We start from the raw sequence: 20,719 nt of genomic DNA, 5'->3' as shown, positions 1-20,719 counted from the left end.
GATTTTCATTGAGATTGCCTAACAACATGCCGACATTATTGTATTCTGTTGTTTACCACGACACAGCACTCCAAAGAACATTCAATCACAGCAAAAAACTACTGGATTGTGAATGTTATCCTATCCCATCAAAACATTTAACAGAAAAAATGCAGAAGGCAAGCATGCAAATGCAGAATTTCGCCAAAAACCGGTTGATTGTAAAGTGGTGTGCAGTTACCTCGTCTACATCTCGAGAGCCATTTAGTCCACTTGGGAACACCAGAATCGAGCGCCATCTAGTGCCAAACTGCCCACTCTTCCTAAAGTAGCTTCCTAAATATAAATGATTTAATAATTTTAACAAACTGCTGCGCAAAGACAACTGATAAATTAATTCATGTTTGTCTTACCTGAGCTGGCCAACATTTTGAGGATGGTTGTCCATTTTCAAGTCCCACCTCCACTTGCGACCTTGTACTCTAATTACCCTCACAAGTTAGCTCCTTTAAAAATAAATCCTATCAAAAACTGTGTTGCAACTCTCGACGGTTGCAAAATAAACTTGGAATCGGCGCTGTTTGACAACAACGCGTCTCGACTTGTTAGTGTATCTGCTTGCCTAATTGCTAAATGCCAAAAAGCTAATTAGCCTAATTTTCCTTCCTTCAAACGTCAAAACTGTAAAAGTCAAAACAAACGAAGACAGTTGAACGTAACAGTACAAGATTGAAAGTTTTTCCATTTCCAGTTCCATTTAAAGTTTCAGAATTGAATGCTGTTTTTTTTCAGTGGCTGGCACAGCTGCAAGTGACTAGAAAACGAGCTGCGACATTCAAATGGCAGTAAGACAACACGTTCAGAAATCGTTACTCCATCATCTTTATTCATTTGCAAGCGCAATGGGATATTAGGATTTATAAAACTTTTTCTGACCTCTCGAAATGAACAATTAAGTGAAATGTGACAAAAGTGGATGAAAAAAACAAAATATTTTCTAAAAAAAGGATGACACTGCAGCAACAGCTGAACACTAAACACATTTGAAAGACGTTAATTTACACATTAAGTTCCAGTGGGGGTGGGCAAAACTGCTTTGGGTCCACATAATAATAATAATAATAATATTAACAATAATAATAAAAACAACAGGAAGAAGAAGTCGGCGGAACAGAAGGGCAAACGATAGTCTGACATTTACTGGAATAAAATCAGATACAAGAAACAACCCGTTTCCACCTTAAAAACAATGGTAATTTCCTCCCTGTCAGCATTCCTTTTGTGCTTCTTCCTCAGCAAAGTTGTAGCCACAAGTCAAATAATACTTTCTGAAATGTATTCATGTAGCCTCTCTCATATAAGTCTTGTCACAGTGTATACATGGGTGAGAGAATACAAAGACATGAGTCGAGCTACTGTTTGCTGTTATCATCACATTCCTGAGCTGTGCATATCAATACATTTGCCCCCCCCCCCCACCCCCACCCAAAAAAGATTTTGACAAGTTTTTGACAAGATGCAGTTCATGGAAGCCAAGCGTGTTTGTTCATTTTTGGTAGCATTGTGGGTAAAAAATAAATATAGATTCTGCACTTTGCGACGTTAAAGGAAATGTGTGGTATTCTTCAGTCTGGCATTAGCATTTCCCTCCAGTTGAAGCTGTGATTGGGTCCATGTGTCAAAGGCAGGATGGGGGGGTCAACCAGCTGCCACACCCCCGTCTCGCCCATTTCTTCACAAGCACAAAATCCCAAGTAGGGAATCTGTAGAAATGCACAGAGCAGATGCACCCCTGTGTTATTGAGGGAAAACAAGAAGACATTTTATACGATGTGATGTAACCAGCATCTGGCCGACCTTTCGCACTACTTGCACAAAGTCCTTGGAGTTTTGTGGGCTGAGTCCTTGGATCTGGCGAGTGCAGGCCTCCAGAGAGGAAGCATGGGCCACAATCAAGACCTTGTTTCCTGTGTGAAAGAGGTAGAAGAACCAAATTCCACTGACAACATCACTTTCTTTGCTGCAAAATGACACTCGGTAATTCATCATACAATTTTCAGCACTTGAAATCTTAATGACGACAAAGCACAGTCGCAAAGCTTATAGCGACTGTTGGAAAATTGACAATTTGGTAAAAGACTGGAACCAAGAGTCCACTAACCTAGATTTTTGCACTCTGACAGGATTTCTCGAGTCACTTGGAAGCTCCGGCTGATGTAGGTGTCATAAGACTCGGAAACGACTAGCTTGTTAACGGGAACGTGAGGTCTGAAGACGAAGGACATACAGAATACGTTAAGGGCATATGTCAATACGTTAAGGACAGAAATTCATGTATCATTCATTCATTTGTTTGTTTTTCGAAACAAAACAGAAACTAGAAAATTAAATAATGATTGGTTAACTACAATATTCGTCCCAAAGGAGAAAAACAACGGAATGAAAAAAGGAAAGGGATTTGTTTTCCAATTTCAGGCAATGAAAAATGAAATCTTACTGCAGCATATTTACAAACTAACGTCATTACAATTACAGTGCTTGACAAAAGATGAGTTAAATGGTGCCGTTTCAGGAAATTTGGGGCCATGTACAGTAACTCGCATTTGAAATGGGAAATTATGGAAATCAATCAAACTTCCTTATATACATGCCGATACGGACATGTTCGCAAAATTGGAAATTGGCAAAAGAGTAATTTTCCATTGTTTCTTATTGAGAAAACAAGTAATTACTTTTTTTTTTAAAGTTTCTGTTTGTTTTGAAAAACTAATGAGCAAATGATATAAAAATTGTCAGAATATAGGCTGCATACCTGTATGTTGTGTCCACACTCAAGTTAGCAGCAGCCAGCTCTGTTGGGGGGATCCAGGTGGGTAAACAGGTGCCTGAAACCCACTTCGTCCATTCAAAAAGTCCAGGCTCCACACGGATTTTGGTCTTTCCCTCCTGTTGGAGACCTGAAACATATAAACCAACATTTAAACTATCAGAGTAGACTTCCCTCAGGTTCTGCTTTGTATAGCCTGTGTACTATACAGTCTCTTCCATTTATTTATTTGGTCAAAATTCATTTAGGGTCACGTTCAAATTTAATATGAGTATTTGAGGGGTCCTACCCTGCAGAATGTGTTGAGCGGTCTGAACGCAGCGAAGCGAAGGAGAGCAATAAACAAAGTCTATTGTGGTGTGGCTTTCCAACAAGGCTTCACCTGGGACAGAGCAACAAAACAGTGATTATATTTGCAGGAAATATTATGGGAAACGTGTCACTTTGCGTGGAACAGTCCCTTTCTTTTTCTTTTTTTTCCTCAAAACAGAACCAACCTACAAGACGGGCTTGCGAGGAGCCAAACACGGTAATTGGACAATCTTTATCATAATCCCTGTGACCGCCACTCCTGGGTGGCAGGCTGGATGGCATGTTGAGATTTGAGCGAATGTATCTGCCTACACACAGAAGAATCTACGGTTAGTTAGTTGGAACGAGACAGAAGCGGAAGTGACAGAAGTGGTTGGCTCGCCCTGCATGCTCACCTTTGGCATCAAAGCACTGAGTTACCCAGTGTTTCCCAAACACAACATCCATCCTCTCCCCGTGTCGACACACAAACAATCTCATCTTGGACAAAGAGGACTGACCGGGTGTCCGCGTCACCTGGAACGAGGAAGGAAAGACAATGCAACGGGATGCCTCTCCATTTGACAGAAAGTGCTCAGGAACAGAAAAATACCTTGCCACAGTGTCTAAAAAGGACCGCGGAATTGTCAAAAAGAATTTAGTGACTAAGAGGTGCCCATGCAGCGTATGAGGTGAGAGGTTTGTACAACACAGACTATAAAGAAGTACCGGTACTGTACCTGCACGGGAGGACCGAGGCTACCGAGGTTGGGAGGATCCAACAGACTGTCAAGGAGACTCTCGGTGTGCTGTTCATCAAACAGTAACCCGCCTAGGGTGGTGCCAGCGGTGGACGAGGAGGGGTAGTTGAGAATAGAATGAGACCTGAGGATTGGACAAAAACACATTTGAGTATTTTGTCAAATGGGGTGATGGGCTAGCAGGGCTACAACTACGGACGGTGCTAGCTTGTCTGCTACCGGGCGATTGCAAATCGCTCTGCAACCTATGGTGACACACAGAACAATTAATTGCGCTTTCACGAGATGGAAGAAGGTAGAATTAACCCGCGTATCCACCCTTTTGGTGACATCTTTGTTTAGTGGTGTGCATACAGAATTAACGGATGCAAAATGTCTGTCTTTGCTCAATAAAGGTTGCGAATGGTCCGACTGAAACAGTCATGTACGCGCATGCTGGTGTCAAGTCAAGTGTATTTATCTGGCCCTTAATCACAAAACAGTCTCGAAAGGCATCATGAGGCATCAGTTTACAAGAATTTATGATATCCCTTGATCGGGATTCTCAATCTCAATCTTACCCATGAACAACCCAGGTGTCAGACTCATCGGCGCGGTTGACGTAGTTTTCAGGCAGCAGGCCGGACAGCCCCGTGCCCAGGGACGTGCCGTACACCCAGCCCTCACTGGCACTGCTTTGCTCCATAGGTGACATGAAGATGAAGTCTCCAGGCACCAGTTCGAGCTCGTCATCATTTTGAGGCGCATAGGGATACATGACTTGCAGTGTCTCGAAGAGAACAAAAGGGAATCATAACAATTCAGACAACATCTGAAAGGCCACAGCGAACCATCACGCGTATTTGAGAGGATGTATTGCTACCTCATGATTAGCAAAGCGAATATCCCGGGAGAAGAGCACAGCCAGCCAGTCGCAGCCTGATGACACGTCCACGTTTTTGGCCAACTTTTCCAAGACTGGAAGATGGCTGCCTTGGAAGTGGTATGCCAATGTGACATGCAGTTGCTTCTTATGATGCTCAACGTGCACATCTGGACATATAAAATGTGCGCACTGATGACACAAATGCAACGGTTGGACTTTTCATTTAGTGCGCTAATATGAACCTGCTTTAGTTTCCGCTTCTTTTGCAAAATCGGCCGCAAAACTCTTCAGCACCTCCGCCACCTGCTCCTCCACAAAGAGCCCAATAAAGGTGGAGGAAGTGTACAGCTCCAGTGGAAGGGGCATGGGTATATGACCTTTCCACTTTGCCACACAGGTTTGGAGGGCATCTGACAGTGCCTCCACCTTTGCATCGGCACACTGTTGTGGACAAAAACAAAACCCATCCAATCCAGGAAGTTGAATTAAAACTGGACTCAAATCAAATCTTAAATTAACACTGAATGCAAGCATGTGCATTTTCTTGATTAAGTGAATCGGTCACATGTTTTGTTATTACGCACTCTGTCAAAAAGCAGTATAATACAAAAACTTTTTTTTTTTTTTACAAAGTTGCAACTGCTCACCACAACACATACAAAAACATCTTATATCACGGTACTACCAAACCAAAATGTTGATGCTTACATAATCCTTCACCATTTGAGCACATCTAGAGGAGCGAGATTGACACTGACCATGAAAAACTGGCAGAGGGTGATGTGGGGAAAGATGTTGTGTGCCTTGTTTTTGCCACACGAGAGGCGAGATTGCTGCCAGAAAACCGAGAGCTGCTGCAGCAGTGGACCACTGGGTCGCAGATACAACACATATTCCCTGGGCAGAGGGTCGTCCAGGAAAGGGTCGTCCACATGGGAAAAGAGCCTGGAGACACACACACACACCAGTGGAGGTTCTGGATCAATTTCAGAGGGCCGGGCTGGGGCCAGGGGTTTTAATGGGGGTTTGAAATTGTAGTCATTACAGTGATGAGAAAAAAAACAGTATTAGGAGGGCTAATATGTCTGCAAGCGTAACAATACGCCATGTCCATCTGTTGAGAATATTAAAGCCAGGGGATGATATGGTACCAGTCTGCCAGGGACAAAAATTGCAAATACACTGAAGCTAGATGTTTTACATGCATATAATTATCCAAATTTTAAAAGGCAATGTCTTATATATTGATCCTGTTAAATAAAAATTAAAATAAAAAGGGAGACTAAAAAAGTTACACACCCACGCGCACACACGAACGCACGCACGAACAAGCGCACACACGCGGACACGTGGTAATTTCCTTCTCTGCGGACTGCTTCTCATTTTCCCGCTCATTTTTAAGTGGTGCAGCGCACTAAAGGGTCCGACGAGAATGTTAAATCACGCACTTTGGTTCCACCTTTCGCGTCGGCGACTCGGCGCGACTGCGTAATCTACGCTGGGGGGTTACAGGGGTGGCCAGAATCAGTGCTACAGGGGCACTGGCCCCCGTTGCCCAGATCCAAAATGCTTAAAAGAGAGGCTTTATAAATACAGGTACAATTACTATGACTATACTAGCTCATTGTCACTCGAGCCATTTGTTTACTATTGCTGAGCTTTATTCACATTCCAGTACTAAATTTGTAACTGGGGGCCGGGGGGGGGGGGGGCGTGTGTGTGTGCATGTGGTTCTCACCAGTCGCAAGCTGCCTGGACGTTTTTCCCTCCTGTCGAAACCAAAGCTTTCAAGCTGCAAAGACACAAAGATCAAGAGGAAAAACAGTCACATAATCAATACATCCTCTTCCGGCCCATGTTTATTAGAGGGAGATTGCTTCATGCCATGGGACAGAGAAAAGAGAACACACATCCTAAGAGAGTAGTAACATGACAAGACACACTCAATAATTCATACCAGGAGCTCCTGAAAGTGTACCGAAAGGGAAAGTCGAAAGTGATTGATTTGGACGGAACAGAGAAATTTTTCCTTCTGGTTTCCAATGTTAAAAATATTTTTGTAGCTCATAGCCAACCTGTCAAGATCATGAAGACTCATTCTTTAATCCTCATGAAGTATTTTGCATGCAATGTTTTAGATTATATTCAAAATATTTCAAATAACTACAGAATCCCTTCACTCTATTCGACGGCAATAAAATCGTCACTCTTATCAAGTGCTTAGTCACCCCAAGATACGGTTTGTAACACTTCTGAATAGACACAAACGGTCACTATCTTCTGTTGGGAAGGAAGTCAAATAAAGACAATGCGGTATTATGGTCCAATCAAGTCACTCATTTGCATTGTGCCAGTGCTGCATTCACATTCAATAAGCTATTTTTTATTTTTGTCCAACCCAGAAGGTCCTCGATTCATTCGGCTACAGACCCTGGGGCAGCATGCCCCCACTCAGTCCAATGTGCACAATGGGGCCTGCAGAGGCGAAAGTGTCACAAAAGATAGCTTGCGCAAAATCCATGCAACCATATCGCTTAGCGCATAGTTGATCAAAGAATAAACAAATGAGTTTCCCCTAGTTCTGTGCCAGAGGAATGGAAAAGTCTTTTTCTCAAGAGGGCATGGAGGGATTACAAGCGGCTGTGACTTGAGACATCGCACGATCCAATCCTAGATGAAACCCAGGGCGGCCTGCTTATCGGTTATTTTCAAGTGATGAGCCCTCTGTGACAGAGTGAGAAACCCGAGCTCGGATTCCCTTCAAATTGCATTACTAAAGACGGCCAGCAGAGGGAAGGCTCCATTAGAATGAAAGCGAATGACGTGGGAGAAGGTACAACAGAAGGCGAACTTGCCACAGAACCTGAGCACATTTTCCAAGTATGAATCACACCCCTCAAATCTGTATTTTTTTTCCCCCGAAGTTTTATGTATACGGCAAAGTAGAAGCAGCCATGGACCTATGGTCTCAATAGCTGCATACGTGATCACTGTCAACTCTGAGTTGGGATGGATGATAACTCGAATTTAAAATCGTGATTTCCATTTTGGCTTCCCTCGATTTTTAAAGAGTTATGATCGAAGTAAAACAGTTAACTTGCAGAATGGTGCGGTGCTTAAACAGAGGTTGCCTTTCAAATGCTAGCGCAAAATTAGCATCCGTTTCAGGAGATACAGTTCTTGAAATAACGAATATTCATACACATTTGTTGTTTTATTTTTCAATTCCTATTATTGTAGCATTTTCGTATTTGCCTTCTTACTCATTATTTTCACTTTCACTGATCAAGTTATATTTAAAGTTGAGTTTTGAAGGAGTCACGGAATTTTCCTTTTCTCAAAATTCAAGGATACAATGATCCAACGACTTGTTGTTGCATCAACGCTCATTTCCACATGACATAAATAGTAAGTCTTGAATTCCATGAATAATCATTTTAATCATCGTGATTTCAATCTCAATTCAAAATAAAAGTGATTATTGTTTTTGTCCATAATTTGTCCAGCTCTAACTTAGAGCGTGCATTTTTGCCTTTTTTTTCTAGTCACAACAATACGAAGGGTCATAAGAACTTGGACCAATGATCAAAATTTCTCAATCGTTTCACCACATGGGTACGAATGAGTTGAGCAACAACTCGATGCACCCAAGGGCAACCCCATGCCTCAGCTCTAAAGGGAAATGAACATTTACAAAACAAAGAGGAACACCATCACAAAGTGCTTAAATCACCCAAGCTGGGCAAAGAGGTTTCCGCATTTGACAAAAAAAATATATAATAATTTCACGTGTGGATGACAAAGGCCGGGAAACCCCTCGTCGTGTCACACTTTGAAGCAATCTGGACCGTAAAACATTTCCATACAATAGAACTTAATGAATCACAATGTTACAATGTGTATACACAGCCTACGTCGGTAAAATAGCATTTAAAAGAAAACGTGATGCATCGTCAGTTGCCTACTCACTCAAGGGATTCTCTGAACTTGACCACACATGATTTCACGTCAGACGTCAGCAAATCTATTGAGACCTCGGTTTGAGTTGCCTTTTTTTTTGTCTGCAGCAAGACTTGAACCGTGACCTTCTGTTTCCGAAGCTCTAGTCAATAAAGATGAGGTCTTGCCACCCCCCGTAAAAAGAAACGGTGTTGTGTGGGCTTTTTGTTTTTTGCCACGACAAATGTTTGAAACGCAGCATAAGTCAAAATCTGGAGACAAACAGTCATAACTGGTCAGCTTTAGCAACAGAAATGTTAATTGCAATCTTCACAGTGAATTGTGTTTGTAAAATATTTGCATAGACTTCAGAACGTACCCATATGGAAGAGCTGAGGAAAACATTCGATTTATGTTTCTTGCGGCGTTTAGCGACAGGGAAGTAAAACAACAAATACCATCTCTTTTCACGTGTCGCCGAAAAAGTCGAATTATCCCCGTATCGGTGGGAGAAGCTTGCTTGTAATTGAGTGTTTTGATACGATCGCTGTGTGAAATTAGATGTCAGAAACAACGGTGGCATCTTATTTTTGTCACATGTTTCCAAAAACCCCAATAGTGTATAGTCAGTGTCTGGAACTGATTCTGTTTTTCCTGCTTCATTATTTCTGGAACAAAGACGTTCAAAGTCACATGTTCTAACAAAGCGTGTCAGAGACTCCATAATAAAGGAAGTGAGTGGGCCAACTGTGTGGGTGAAGTATGTTGTTTTATGTTCCAACTTTCCTCGACATGAGTTGAAGCTTACACGGATGAGTATTTCGGAAGAAACGATGGAGTGTATCATCTAAATCTCGAAATAGAATCAAGAGGAAACAATTGGCGCCTCAACGATTGTCTTGTTTTGTTGCAAAAATGTATATTGGTTAGATTGTCAATCTTTCTTCAGTACCACACGACCGCTCAGTGTCGTGTTTTCTTGTATATGTGAGACATTGCGACCTCTGCATCAGCTGCCCTCAAACCACCATCTCAACAAAGAGCGCAGAAAAAGGTCACAAGCCATTTCAGGAAATGGGCGACTTCCGCTTAGCCGCCTTGAATCCGAGCTCAGTTTGTTCATGAAAAATGCCTGCACTGGAATGTGCTTCATGTATGCGCGACTTCTGTACCGTTACAGTTACGTTGAATGGACTGAAATTCCATTCATATGTTCCAACAACCAAAAAAAACACCATCAATATTATATGTAGGGCTGAACAATTTTGAAAATAACCCAACTGTGATTTTTTCCCCCCTCAATGTTGCAATTGCGAATTTAATATGCAATTTTTCCCCAACATCCTCTTTAAATTAACCGTAATTAATATGACAGTTTAATTATATGTTCCACTTACAATTGTTAACTTTGACTGTGGTCATATTGCAGATCAGTTACTTTTTTTTTTTATCTATTTGACCATCTGATTTTTTTTTCTTTTTCACACACTGGAAACAGTCCAAATCAGATTTCTTGAAATCCGACCTGGGCCTCTTTCATATGTGACTATAAATCAGATATGTAAACGTGGCAATGACATTTCTCTAAAATGAGGACATTGAGGATTTGCTAGAAAAAAAATATGTATAGCTTTTTTAAATTGCATAATATGATTGATGAGATTTAAATATGTGAAGACACTCATCACGTTAATAATAATTTCTCACAAAAATGAAAACCAAAGATTTAACGAGGTATGAAAAGAGACAAATACCACAATTCATCACCTTAATAAAGTTTTACATTTTAAAATGAGTGTTTCAACAATATTTCTAGGAAATGCCAATGCCCCATCACTGGTGAGAAATTTTCAGAGCAGGGTCTTTACACTGTTTAATCCCTGCCGAACAGAGGGAAATATTAAAAACTCATCTTCAGATCATCTTAATCTGATACAGATCAGAATATGTGATTTTTCTGGTAATCTCCTTATGCCTCAGTCAGTTTAGGTATACCTACTTTGTATTACTGTGGCGAGTGAACATATGATACAGTAACATGCTGTACTATTGTGGTTTCGTGAACTCTCTGACTGGAAGCACAAGAACCCGCACATCAATTTCCTGTGTGTGCATAAAAAAGGTTCAAGAAACGTGACGGCAATCCATATCGGCTAGCAGATCTGTCCAGCGGATGTCGTAAGAAAGCAGCCATTCTCATTTTATCTCTGGTCAGATGACAAAATCCATAATCGACTTGGAAACACTAATATGTCCATCTCTCTCTCTCTCTCTCTCTCTCTCTAGATATATATATTTTTTTTTATTACTGCAACTTTGACATGACGTTCTACTGTACGTCTTTTCATAAAATGTATGTGTTTATTTGCATGCGTGCACCACACTGCCCCCTATGAGGCCACAAGCGAAGCAGCACACTTAGGTAACGGGCAAGTGGAAGAGGATTATTCTGTGTGTTAAGAAGTACTACATGTGCAAGGGATACCGCTAGTACAGTATAAAATAACATTTTATGGAGTGTGACTTTATTTCCAGTTATACCACATTTTGTAGTGATCCAATCAAAACAAGCGATGTTGTCGTTTACTCATTTCTAATTAAAATGCTATTGAGACTCTTGAAGAGGGATAAGAAGCAAACGAGAGTGATTAAATGGAAACGGGATCAGTTTGCTTCCGGACATTGGACATGACCAGTGAGCGCAGGTGCCGCTGACTTGGCAGCACCTATCGGATTGCACCAGTAAATTCTCGAATGACTCAGCAACGATTGCTCTCAATTTAACAGAAGGGCCGATTGTTGTACACGCGTGTTCATGCGAGCCTGTGTGTGTATTTACGTTTCATACTCGCAACCCTACAACACTATGAAGGTCTTGTTCCCTAAAGCTAGCCTCCAATTACACATGTTTCCTCTTAAACTGGCATTTGGGAAATACCCTGATCACAAAATGAGAAAATGTACAACTTTTCTCTTGTACAGTACAATACATTCACAAATGTCTTAATAAATCATTTGAACTCAGCCGAGATGGTTTTTCGCTCTCTCGCAGTGAAACAAATAAATAAATAAAATGATCAAATTGAAGAGGAATACAGATTCGGTTAATGTTGGATGTTTCCGGACCTTTAACAATGGAAACACTTAAAAAAAAATATATATATATATATATATATATATATATATATATAAGCGTGTGGCGTTGTATATACTATCCCAACTCACTTTGAGCAAAAAGGTGGGGTACACCAGAAAATCTAAGTCTTCAATTGACCAAAAATGTGTGTTTTGGGGATGTGTTCGGAAGACAACATGCACAGAATGTGAGGCAGATGTGCAATGACTTAAAAAATAAACCGCGGCACAAAGTCCCCCTCAGTTTTCAATATCTAATAAACAAAACACAGTTCCCTGCGGGAAATAGTTTCATCATTTATGGGGCTTTTTAACATCATTATGTAACCTCCATATTTCATTCACACAGGGCTTGTTTCTTGGCAACGCATCCATCTCAAAGATGAATGTGGGGGGGGGGGGGGGGTTGAATATTTGAGCAGGATCCACTGAATCCTAAGAAGAGGCTGGCAAGTGTAACATCTGGGTCACACAACACAGCATCTTTGTGCAGGAGTGAAGCCAAAGTCTAAACGCCACAACAAACGAGGGAGTACAGAACAGTAATGTGTGTGCGTGTGTGTGCAGTGGGGCAGTGACTCACGCCCTGGTTTTAGGGAAGCCCATGGACAGCAGCACGTCCAAAGTTGACCCATGTTTGACGGTGCCTGCGCGGGTCTGGCGCTGTCTCCGCGGGGTCACTTTGGCGTAGAGTTCCTCTTTCGCTGCCATTATTCACTGCTCCATCGGTAAGGACATTCCTCTGACGTATTTCATTTCATTAAAAAAAAAGAAGACATGCATATTTTACACCTAAAAAAACAGGGAAACTAAAGTCTCATTAGGTGTAAATTAGTTGCAGCCAACATTGAGCTCGGAGCTCCGGTCAGCCATGACGAGTCACCTCGACTGTTTGGGCCAGCCGTGGTCGCAAGCTACCGGCCCCGGCCGGGGAGCGGAGCACGTCGGGGTCGAACTCGCTTCTCGCATCCGGTCCGCCGGATGAGAAATCAGATGCAACTCAAACGGTAGCTTCGTTCCTTCCACCGCGGGCTTGCCTCCCGGAGGGGGAGGGACAGAGAGAGGATCTATCTGCCTGGTAGACTAGAATCGGCGACACCTCAAGTTAAAGCGCCAGCGAGGCGTTAGAAAGCGGGTAGGACACCCGTGGATCTCTTGTGGAAATGACAGCAAAGTGATGAAGAACTACAGCGCTGACCAGTTTGAGGTGGTGTGATGCAGAGCCGATCTGGGGGCGGATGGTGGAAAGAGTGGTTCACACTTCCGGTCTCAGAAAAGTGGGCGTCAATACGCATGCGCAAACGAGCAAATACAAAAACATCTGTTGCCATGGTAAATGTAGGCAAACTTCCTTTTTTTAACTAGGTCGCTCTCATACATAGATATGTGACGTTACCCGAACGAACGGTAATAATAATTCCATTAATCCGTTTCTGATCGATACTTTTAGGACCAGAAATTACTTCATTGTCTTTACTGTTTTACATTGATTTTGCTCTCAGTATTTGATACAGAACGTGTTCAATTGTGTATGTATTGTTTTAAAAGTGCATTGAAAGACCCTCAAAATATGCTACTGTGTGTGGAGAGAGAGTTGTGTTGACATATCAGCAGACAAACACACATTTTAAAACATTTATTTACTGAAAAGCTACATCGATTAATTCATCAGCTTCAAATTCTCACCAACTCTGCCGAAACGTTACAAGGTTGCACAAATAGATATTCAAATCAGATATTGTATTAATTCATACTGCTGTGCCAACATCTGCCCATATCAACCCTGTAAGTGCAACATTGTTGGAGGATTAACTACCAGAAAGTTAAATTTATCTTCAAGAAGTCATAGCTGTGATGAGACTATACAAAATGGTGTTTAATATGTTAAAAAGTGTTACAATACACACCTCTCTCAAACTCTATTGCTGTGCTTTTCATATGAAGCTCAATCACTGTTCAGGAAAAATACAGTACAGCTACCCTGTTTGGATTATTTTAACCAATATAGTTCTCGAACTGAAGTCATAGACAAACAGAATTTGAGAACAAATGTAACAAGTTCGTTTCTGGAAGAAAATGTACAGTATTTTCAATGCAATGTTAATGTAAAATATTACAAAAAGTCAGTCACACCCAAAGCCAGTATTTTAACAACAGCACAAATGAAAATACGATATTTACAGCAGGCTTGTAAAAAAAAAAAACACGTTTGAGAGGAATCTTTGGATCATAAAATGTAAAAAAAAAAAAAAGCACAAGGATGACATGTACAAACAGTTAAGGCAAACATTAAAACCAGCCAAGACTGTTTCTTGTAGACTATACCACAAAGGATGACTTTTGCTTAAACTCGCTCTATGGGGGGAAAAAAACATGGATCAACATTTGCTGGCATTTATAGAACACATGAGGAGTAGTGGAAAAAGCCAGACAGTGTTACACTTACATCATCATCTTCACCACCATACACAGAAGGCGGCTGGTAGACCACATTGGTTTTTTGCTTGCTACAAGACATTTAAGAAACAAAACCATTTTAGCTCTTGTGGGGAAAACGTACACAGCAATGTAGATACTGTGGGAATGAATGACCAAATGTAATCTATTGTGCCTAATGTAAAATGGGAAAATACTCTTACCTTTCATTCATTCCTGTAATAATAAGAAAAGAAGGACATCAAGTCAGCCGTTGGTCAATTACAACATTTTGGTGACACAAACTACTCTTATTAATTATTCATTCATTCATTCATTCATTCATTCATTCATTCATTCATTCATCTTCCTAACCGCTTGATCCTCACTAGGGTCGCGGGGGGGTGCTGGAGCCTATCCCAGCTGTCTCCGGGCAGTAGGCGGGGGACACCCTGAATCGGTTGCCAACCAATCGCAGGGCACACAGAGACGAACAACCATCCACGCTCACATTCACACCTAGGGACAATTCAGAGTGTTCAATCAGCCTGCCATGCATATTTTTGGAATGTGGGAGGAAACCGGAGTACCCGGAGAAAACCCACGCAGGCCCGGGGAGAACATGCAAACTCCACACAGGGAGGCCGGAGCCGGAATCGAACCCGGTACCTCTGCACTGTGAAGCCGACGTGCTAACCACTGGACTACCGGGCCGCCCCTTATTAATTATAATTCAATTAATGTGAGTGTACATGGTGCTATGTTCTATTTGTGATTACACAATTATTGCAAACACGGAAGAAGACCGTGATGTGCTATACAGTCTAACAAGCAAAAGAATGTATGGGTGTATACTCACGGGGCAGGTATCCCTTCTTGTGAGCATACCAAATTCCCAGAGCGAGCAGGACGAGCAACAGCAGAGCCACGATTACCCCAGCAACAATGCCTCCGGTGTTAATGTCACCTTAAACAATAGGATTGGAGTCGAAAGTCATTTTGAGGTTCTCTCACTGAATTAACATAACAAATTATCGTATTCACCCAACAGCACATGAACGAATACAAAAGCAGTCCAGTGTGTGTGAAGTGATCCTACTTGCATCATAATTTATAACTTAATTTATACAAAAATAAGGCTTAACGAGCAGACGTGTACAAGGTCGGTTTTAATGGTATTATTATAGTTCACTTACGGACTTCCATTTTCACAGCTCGACAGCGCTGTGGAGGACCAGCAATGTTGAACGCCTCACAGGTGTACTGAGCTGTATCCGTCTTTCTGACATAGGAAAACTCCTGAGAAGACATATGGCTTGGTTGTAAAAAAGTTCTATCTGAAAATGAGGTGCTGGCAGTAAAGTTGGTCAAGAGCGCAGAGTGCTGTAGCTCACCAAGTTGCCATTTGCAGAGTTCAGCATGTAGGTACTATTCTGGAAGCCGGAAATCTTGCTGGGTTCAGGTGGCAGAAGTACGTTGTCTCGGTACCACTTGTATTGAGGTGGAGGGGAACCATCTTTATCGTGGCAGGACAGGATGACCTTCTTGCCAGTTGTCACTGAAGTGGGGATCCTGCACAAGGGTGGTGACGGAGGCACTGTGGGAAATAATGTTTTTTTTTAACTTCACTCACGCACTGCAACGTGGTGGTGTACCCCAAAAATATATGAAAAATAGGATATACATAGAGACAAAAATCAGAGGGAAACCTCCAAATCTATTTTTAAAATAGAGAAAAGGGGGAAGAATACATCTCAAATGTAAAAATATATAAATAAATAAATAACTGAATATGCACAACTGTAATTTTAAGTTGTAATATCATCCTTCACCACTAGTTGGCAAACACAAATTAGTTGTGCTTACCGGGTCTCATATTGCTCTAAACAAGTTTAGGGCAACATTTGGACAATTTTGTGGCAAAATATAATACAACTTCAAACAATGTCTTTTCACCAACTCTAAAACAGAGAGGGGAAAAATGCCCATGAAAATAATTACCAAGAACTGTGAGCTTCACTCTGGCCTCCCCAAACTGGCTATTGACACCAGACACCTCACAGTCATACACTCCGTTATCCACACGGGTCACTTTGCTGAATCTCAGATTGCTGCCAAACATCGTCACACGGTTGGAATACGGGGCTGTGAGAAAAGTTGCCCATTAACCACAACACACAATGTATACCACTGCCAGCTTGCCTTGTAGCATGCTTCTTTGTTACTTATTAACGGTGGTGGATTCCTGATGGCGTCAGAGGTGAGTGGGAAAGTTGAAGATACAGTACAACTGTGTTTTGGGGAAACTGACAGCTACAACAAAGCATAACTAATATGTACATGTATCAACTATATCCAGTACAGTGACCTTGGAGAGATTTTGTATCAAATAACTTACTTGTGAGTTTCCCGTTATAATAGATATACTTCTGTGACCCTGTGAGGTCTTTGAATTTCCACTCCACCCTGGCATTTGAACCAAAGTCCGCCGAGTAAGAGCATGTAAGGTCAACCCCTGCAATAGTAGAAAGCACAAGCAATTAAAATAAAAGATGTGAACAAACATGAATAATTCATAATAAAGTCTTTTATAGACAAAAACCTTGCAACTGAGTAAATATAACAACCTACAGATCTTTACCAAAAAAAAACAACAGAAGGCCAAAATGATGTCAGGTCATGTCACGTTTTAGATTGGAAAGCTTCACCGCTGTAGACAACAACAACAACAACAATAATATCTAAACGTGCAGCCACTTGTTGACTGGCAGAGCGCAATCACAACTTATCACCCCCCCCCCAAAAAAAATTTTTAAATCGCATAGCCAGCTACATCCCCAAAGAAGGAACAAGGAACAACAAGGAAGGGGCTGACTCTGTTGTGCACCTGGAGAGAGGGCCAACAGGAAACATAAATAAATCTAACATACACATAAAAGGGAATTGCTACCAAAATAGCAATACCCCAGAAGTGTTTATAAAGAACTAGTTGGTTCTCCGGGCGGCTCATCAGCTAGTTCCTGCGGAAGGCTGGTAAGGTGGGCCTTCGGCCCACAAAAGTGTTGTTGCTTGGTTCAACTTTTTGTTCATCTTCATTGCTTATCGCGAAAATAAAGAGATGCTCTACTAAATAACTAACAATTTTATTGCAATGCTTGTGGGTAGACAACATTTTTTCGCTAAGATGCCCGCGCGATCGTAGTGAGCCACTGCCTGAGCGGCGCAGTGGCGGCGCGCAGCGGCGCGGTGAAGTAGGTACGTTTTGAAAAGGGACAGATGGAAGGACAGACCGCGTGCGGGACGACGCGCAATATATATATATAGATACATCACGAAAACAAAAACCCAAAAAAATCATTACAATCAAGCAACACCATCTAAAGCACTGCCCGTTGTTCGAAAAACAGACGTCACTGGTATAAACACATAACACGGTCCATTCTTTATTTAGACTACTGTGTTAAAAAAATAAAATGGAAACAAAGACTCACCTTCATTTTCTTTTACTTGCACATTTGCATTAGAAGTGGTCACTGAAAAGCTACTTTCAACTGTTGAGAAAAATACAAAATATATGGGTTAATGATGTTAGTGATATTATGACTGAGATGAGAATAAACCTTATATACAAAGCAACAGAAATAGAGTGAACCCCGCTATCCGCTGGGATAGTAATTTACAGTAGACCCTCAAGCTATGTCTTTAAGGCATGGTAATGTGTGATGTCAAATTATAACCTTGTAAAAGCGACAATCTCACACACACACACACACACACACACACACACATAGCAGTGGAACAGTGGAAATTAGAAAAATCAGTGTGCATTGGAGAAAGGGAATGAGTTGTTAAATCAGAAACATGAAGCCATTAATTTAATACTTTAGGTATGAGTATAGTAGTGACTTAAAACTGCACTGCATCATACAGAGAGCAGTTTCTAATTGATTTTCTTTAGTTTATCTCGCTACAGGACAATTACTGGACTCAGCACTTCATCACAATACAGTAATACATTTTGTAAATTAATAACTACTTTATGGCTTACGGGATCGTTCAACGCTGTTCATGAATTCACGTAAAACTCTCTTTACTTGGCACAGACGTCCTTAATGTTGTGACGAAACTATTACTCACATTTTCGGAATTCACAGCCAATTTCAAGTTTGAGATGGTAAAATAATTTAATCCCACAAAGAATGAGTCCCATATGTAGACTACTACCAGTGGGTATTGTTAACTTCCTCAACACACCTGAGAAGAAATAGGCAGGCCTCCATTTTGTGAATTGCCTCAACGTTGAATACGTTGATGTTTTTAAAGAATTGTAATTAATTCGTGAAGATACTTCAGGATGACAATCACATAAATATTTCCACTATTAAAAGACGAAAGTCACGTTGACAAGTTACTTTTGTAACTCACCTGTAACTGCGAACGCGAACAAGAGCGCCGAAACCAACCATGCGAAAAACATATTTGCGCTGTTCTCTCCGCGGTGTGTTTCACTGCGTCTCCGTCGTCTGAAAACCCACCGAAATATGGCTCCAAAACGTTTATCCACTTGAACAAAAACAGCCAATACTTGCTAATTTGGTATCGTGTAGTTTGTCTGATAAGGACGACGGCTTGAATAACCTGCCCGGTCGTGGGTTCAGGTGACAAGTGCGTCCCACACTTCCGGTAAGAGATTTGATCAGGTGGGAAGCGACGACGGGGCGAGTTGAACAACAGGTTCGACAACAAGTCAGCACCAGGTGAATGCCTAGAATAAGCAAATGCGTGGGTTGTTGCAAGTTTTGGTCAACCTTAAGGGGAGCGAGGAGTTGGCTTTAGATACATTCTTCTGGATACTAGTTCAGCTTCAAGGCGTTCATCCTTAGGATGAGTCAGCAAGGACTCGTTTGTTTTTAGAGTTGGATACGTCATACTAGAGAGTGAAACTAACCGCGTTGAGGTGATTAATAATCATGGATCGTCCTCAGGTGTGCTGCAACTGTCGAAGTTCGCCTAATCAATAGTAAAATATATTTGCTACAAATTAGGGGGACTATCTATCTATCACTGGCGGAGCTAAAGGGGGACTGCGGGGGCACTCCCCCCCCTGGCCCCTTCAAAATGTCCTGGGTGCCAGGGCACATAATTAACTTTTATGTTTTCATTTTTATTGTTTGGCTTTTTTTATCCGTAGGGAACATATAATGATTTTTTTATCACAGATTTCTGGGAAAAAAATGGTGGGTGGGTGTGGTCACTAATGGTGTGCCCCAGCGGGCTGCAGCCAGTCACCCAACCTTTGTCTATATACTCCCACAATGTGTCAACTCGCTGAAAAGTTTGACTAATAAATTATGCATCTCCAAAGGTCTATTTCTCTGACATTTTTAGACTAAAAGTGGAGAACTTTTTCATCAGGCATGTAGAAAAATTTAATCTGGGAAAGACTATACATCAGTATTGTATGTAAGAGAAACAACATAAGTAAAACGACGGTACTAGAAAACACTTATGATTATGGAAGTGAGGACAATTAAGGTTACAATAACCTTTTAATATGGTACACAATGGACACAAATAAAATATTGTAATAGGCTGAAGGTGATGATTAAAAAAATAATAATCCATAAACACCGACACGCCTGATACTCACAATAACGCTTGAAACGTTCTGGATAAACAACTACCGGTAGCTTATTAACTGTCAGACAACCATCTGTGTTTTGCTTGACTGATGAACCACTGCTTTTGTCTCTAACTCCAGCTGTAATTGGCTTCGGTTCTTTTCACTTTCAGTATACCATAAATCCAAACAAGGCAGGTTTCATGCAATAGCACTTTCATCATTGTGCTTCACATAGCAGCTATACTGTCAGCCATTTAATTGTAAACATCCTTTGCTTTACCACAAATGTTTTATAAATAGAGTCATCTACAGCGTATATTGATTTATCTAGATAACCTCATGCATGCATTCAAAGCCAGTATTGCTTTATATTATTGGACTGATTATTATTTGGCAGAAATGGGCAGATGTCTTGCATCACCCAGCTGGGGAAAGCTAATTCTGTCACTCCTGAGCTACGAATCACTCATTGTATAGAACAGAATCACTATAATGATCCATCTAAGTGGCACTACTACAGAATATATCACATTTCACTTCTATATTCCTGAGATCGTGTTTGAACTCAGCTGAGGATACGGTAAATGCAGTTGTACTTTTGCACATTAAGCCTAGATATGCTGGAAACCGTGTGTGCATTCAGCTCAACACACAGCCTTGAGAGTCCACTAACAGCCACCGGATGATCAGGTGCAGCAGTTTGGGCGCCATGTTCACAGCCAGTGAAGAGCGAGCAGCATGGGAAGTGTCATCAAGGTCAACAGCAGGCCACTGCAGCTTTGTAACAGGACACTCAAGGCAGAACAGGGGAGGAGAAGCTCTGCAATAGGAACGAAGAAGAGTTTTTAGTGGCCGCCACTCACAATAGTTCAAACGGGATATTC

General features: G+C 41.4%; 2 protein-coding genes across 3 annotated transcripts; both read right to left on the bottom strand.

Annotated features, from left to right (window-relative positions):
* Window positions 1-845: 845 nt before the first annotated feature.
* ubash3ba (ubiquitin associated and SH3 domain containing Ba) lies at window positions 846-13,056 on the bottom strand. Of its 2 annotated transcripts, XM_052047492.1 has the most exons (15): window positions 12,681-13,056; window positions 12,381-12,539; window positions 6,462-6,515; window positions 5,482-5,668; window positions 4,966-5,164; window positions 4,721-4,890; window positions 4,419-4,627; window positions 3,838-3,982; window positions 3,514-3,634; window positions 3,304-3,426; window positions 3,096-3,188; window positions 2,792-2,936; window positions 2,141-2,247; window positions 1,837-1,946; window positions 846-1,742 (listed from the first exon to the last, which is right to left on the bottom strand). In XM_052047492.1, exons 2-15 carry the CDS (start codon window positions 12,506-12,508, stop codon window positions 1,605-1,607), a joined length of 1,929 nt encoding a protein of 642 aa, XP_051903452.1. In that variant the 5' UTR covers window positions 12,509-12,539; window positions 12,681-13,056; the 3' UTR covers window positions 846-1,604. The 2 variants fall into 2 exon arrangements, with proteins under 2 accessions (XP_051903452.1, XP_051903451.1); XM_052047491.1 differs by having other exon boundaries at window positions 12,381-13,056.
* A 362-nt stretch (window positions 13,057-13,418) lies between these two features.
* f11r.1 (F11 receptor, tandem duplicate 1) lies at window positions 13,419-19,102 on the bottom strand. The gene is made up of 9 exons (XM_052047500.1): window positions 18,638-19,102; window positions 17,704-17,763; window positions 16,611-16,727; window positions 16,214-16,357; window positions 15,607-15,809; window positions 15,409-15,511; window positions 15,072-15,179; window positions 14,244-14,449; window positions 13,419-14,152 (listed from the first exon to the last, which is right to left on the bottom strand). The coding sequence occupies exons 1-8, from the start codon at window positions 18,687-18,689 to the stop codon at window positions 14,433-14,435; spliced, it is 804 nt and encodes a 267-aa protein (XP_051903460.1). The 5' UTR covers window positions 18,690-19,102; the 3' UTR covers window positions 13,419-14,152; window positions 14,244-14,432.
* Window positions 19,103-20,719: the final 1,617 nt, after the last annotated feature.

The sequence above is a fragment of the Hippocampus zosterae genome, chromosome 16 (genome assembly GCF_025434085.1).
Source record: "Hippocampus zosterae strain Florida chromosome 16, ASM2543408v3, whole genome shotgun sequence".
NCBI lineage: Eukaryota > Metazoa > Chordata > Actinopteri > Syngnathiformes > Syngnathidae > Hippocampus > Hippocampus zosterae.
This window is presented reverse-complemented; position numbering and strand designations above follow the sequence as displayed.

Coding starts and splice junctions, on each gene's coding strand:
- f11r.1 (XM_052047500.1), bottom strand. CDS start 18,689: ATGTTTTTCGCATGGTTGGTTTCGGCGCTCTTGTTCGCGTTCGCAGTT. Junction 15,512..15,606: donor ACTCTGCAAATGGCAACTTG/GTGAGCTACAGC, acceptor ATGTCTTCTCAG/GAGTTTTCCTATGTCAGAAA. Junction 15,180..15,408: donor AGCTGTGAAAATGGAAGTCC/GTAAGTGAACTA, acceptor CTATTGTTTAAG/GTGACATTAACACCGGAGGC.
- ubash3ba (XM_052047491.1), bottom strand. CDS start 12,508: ATGGCAGCGAAAGAGGAACTCTACGCCAAAGTGACCCCGCGGAGACAG. Junction 3,983..4,418: donor GACACCTGGGTTGTTCATGG/GTAAGATTGAGA, acceptor TCCAATCCTCAG/GTCTCATTCTATTCTCAACT. Junction 3,427..3,513: donor TCAGTGCTTTGATGCCAAAG/GTGAGCATGCAG, acceptor TTCTGTGTGTAG/GCAGATACATTCGCTCAAAT.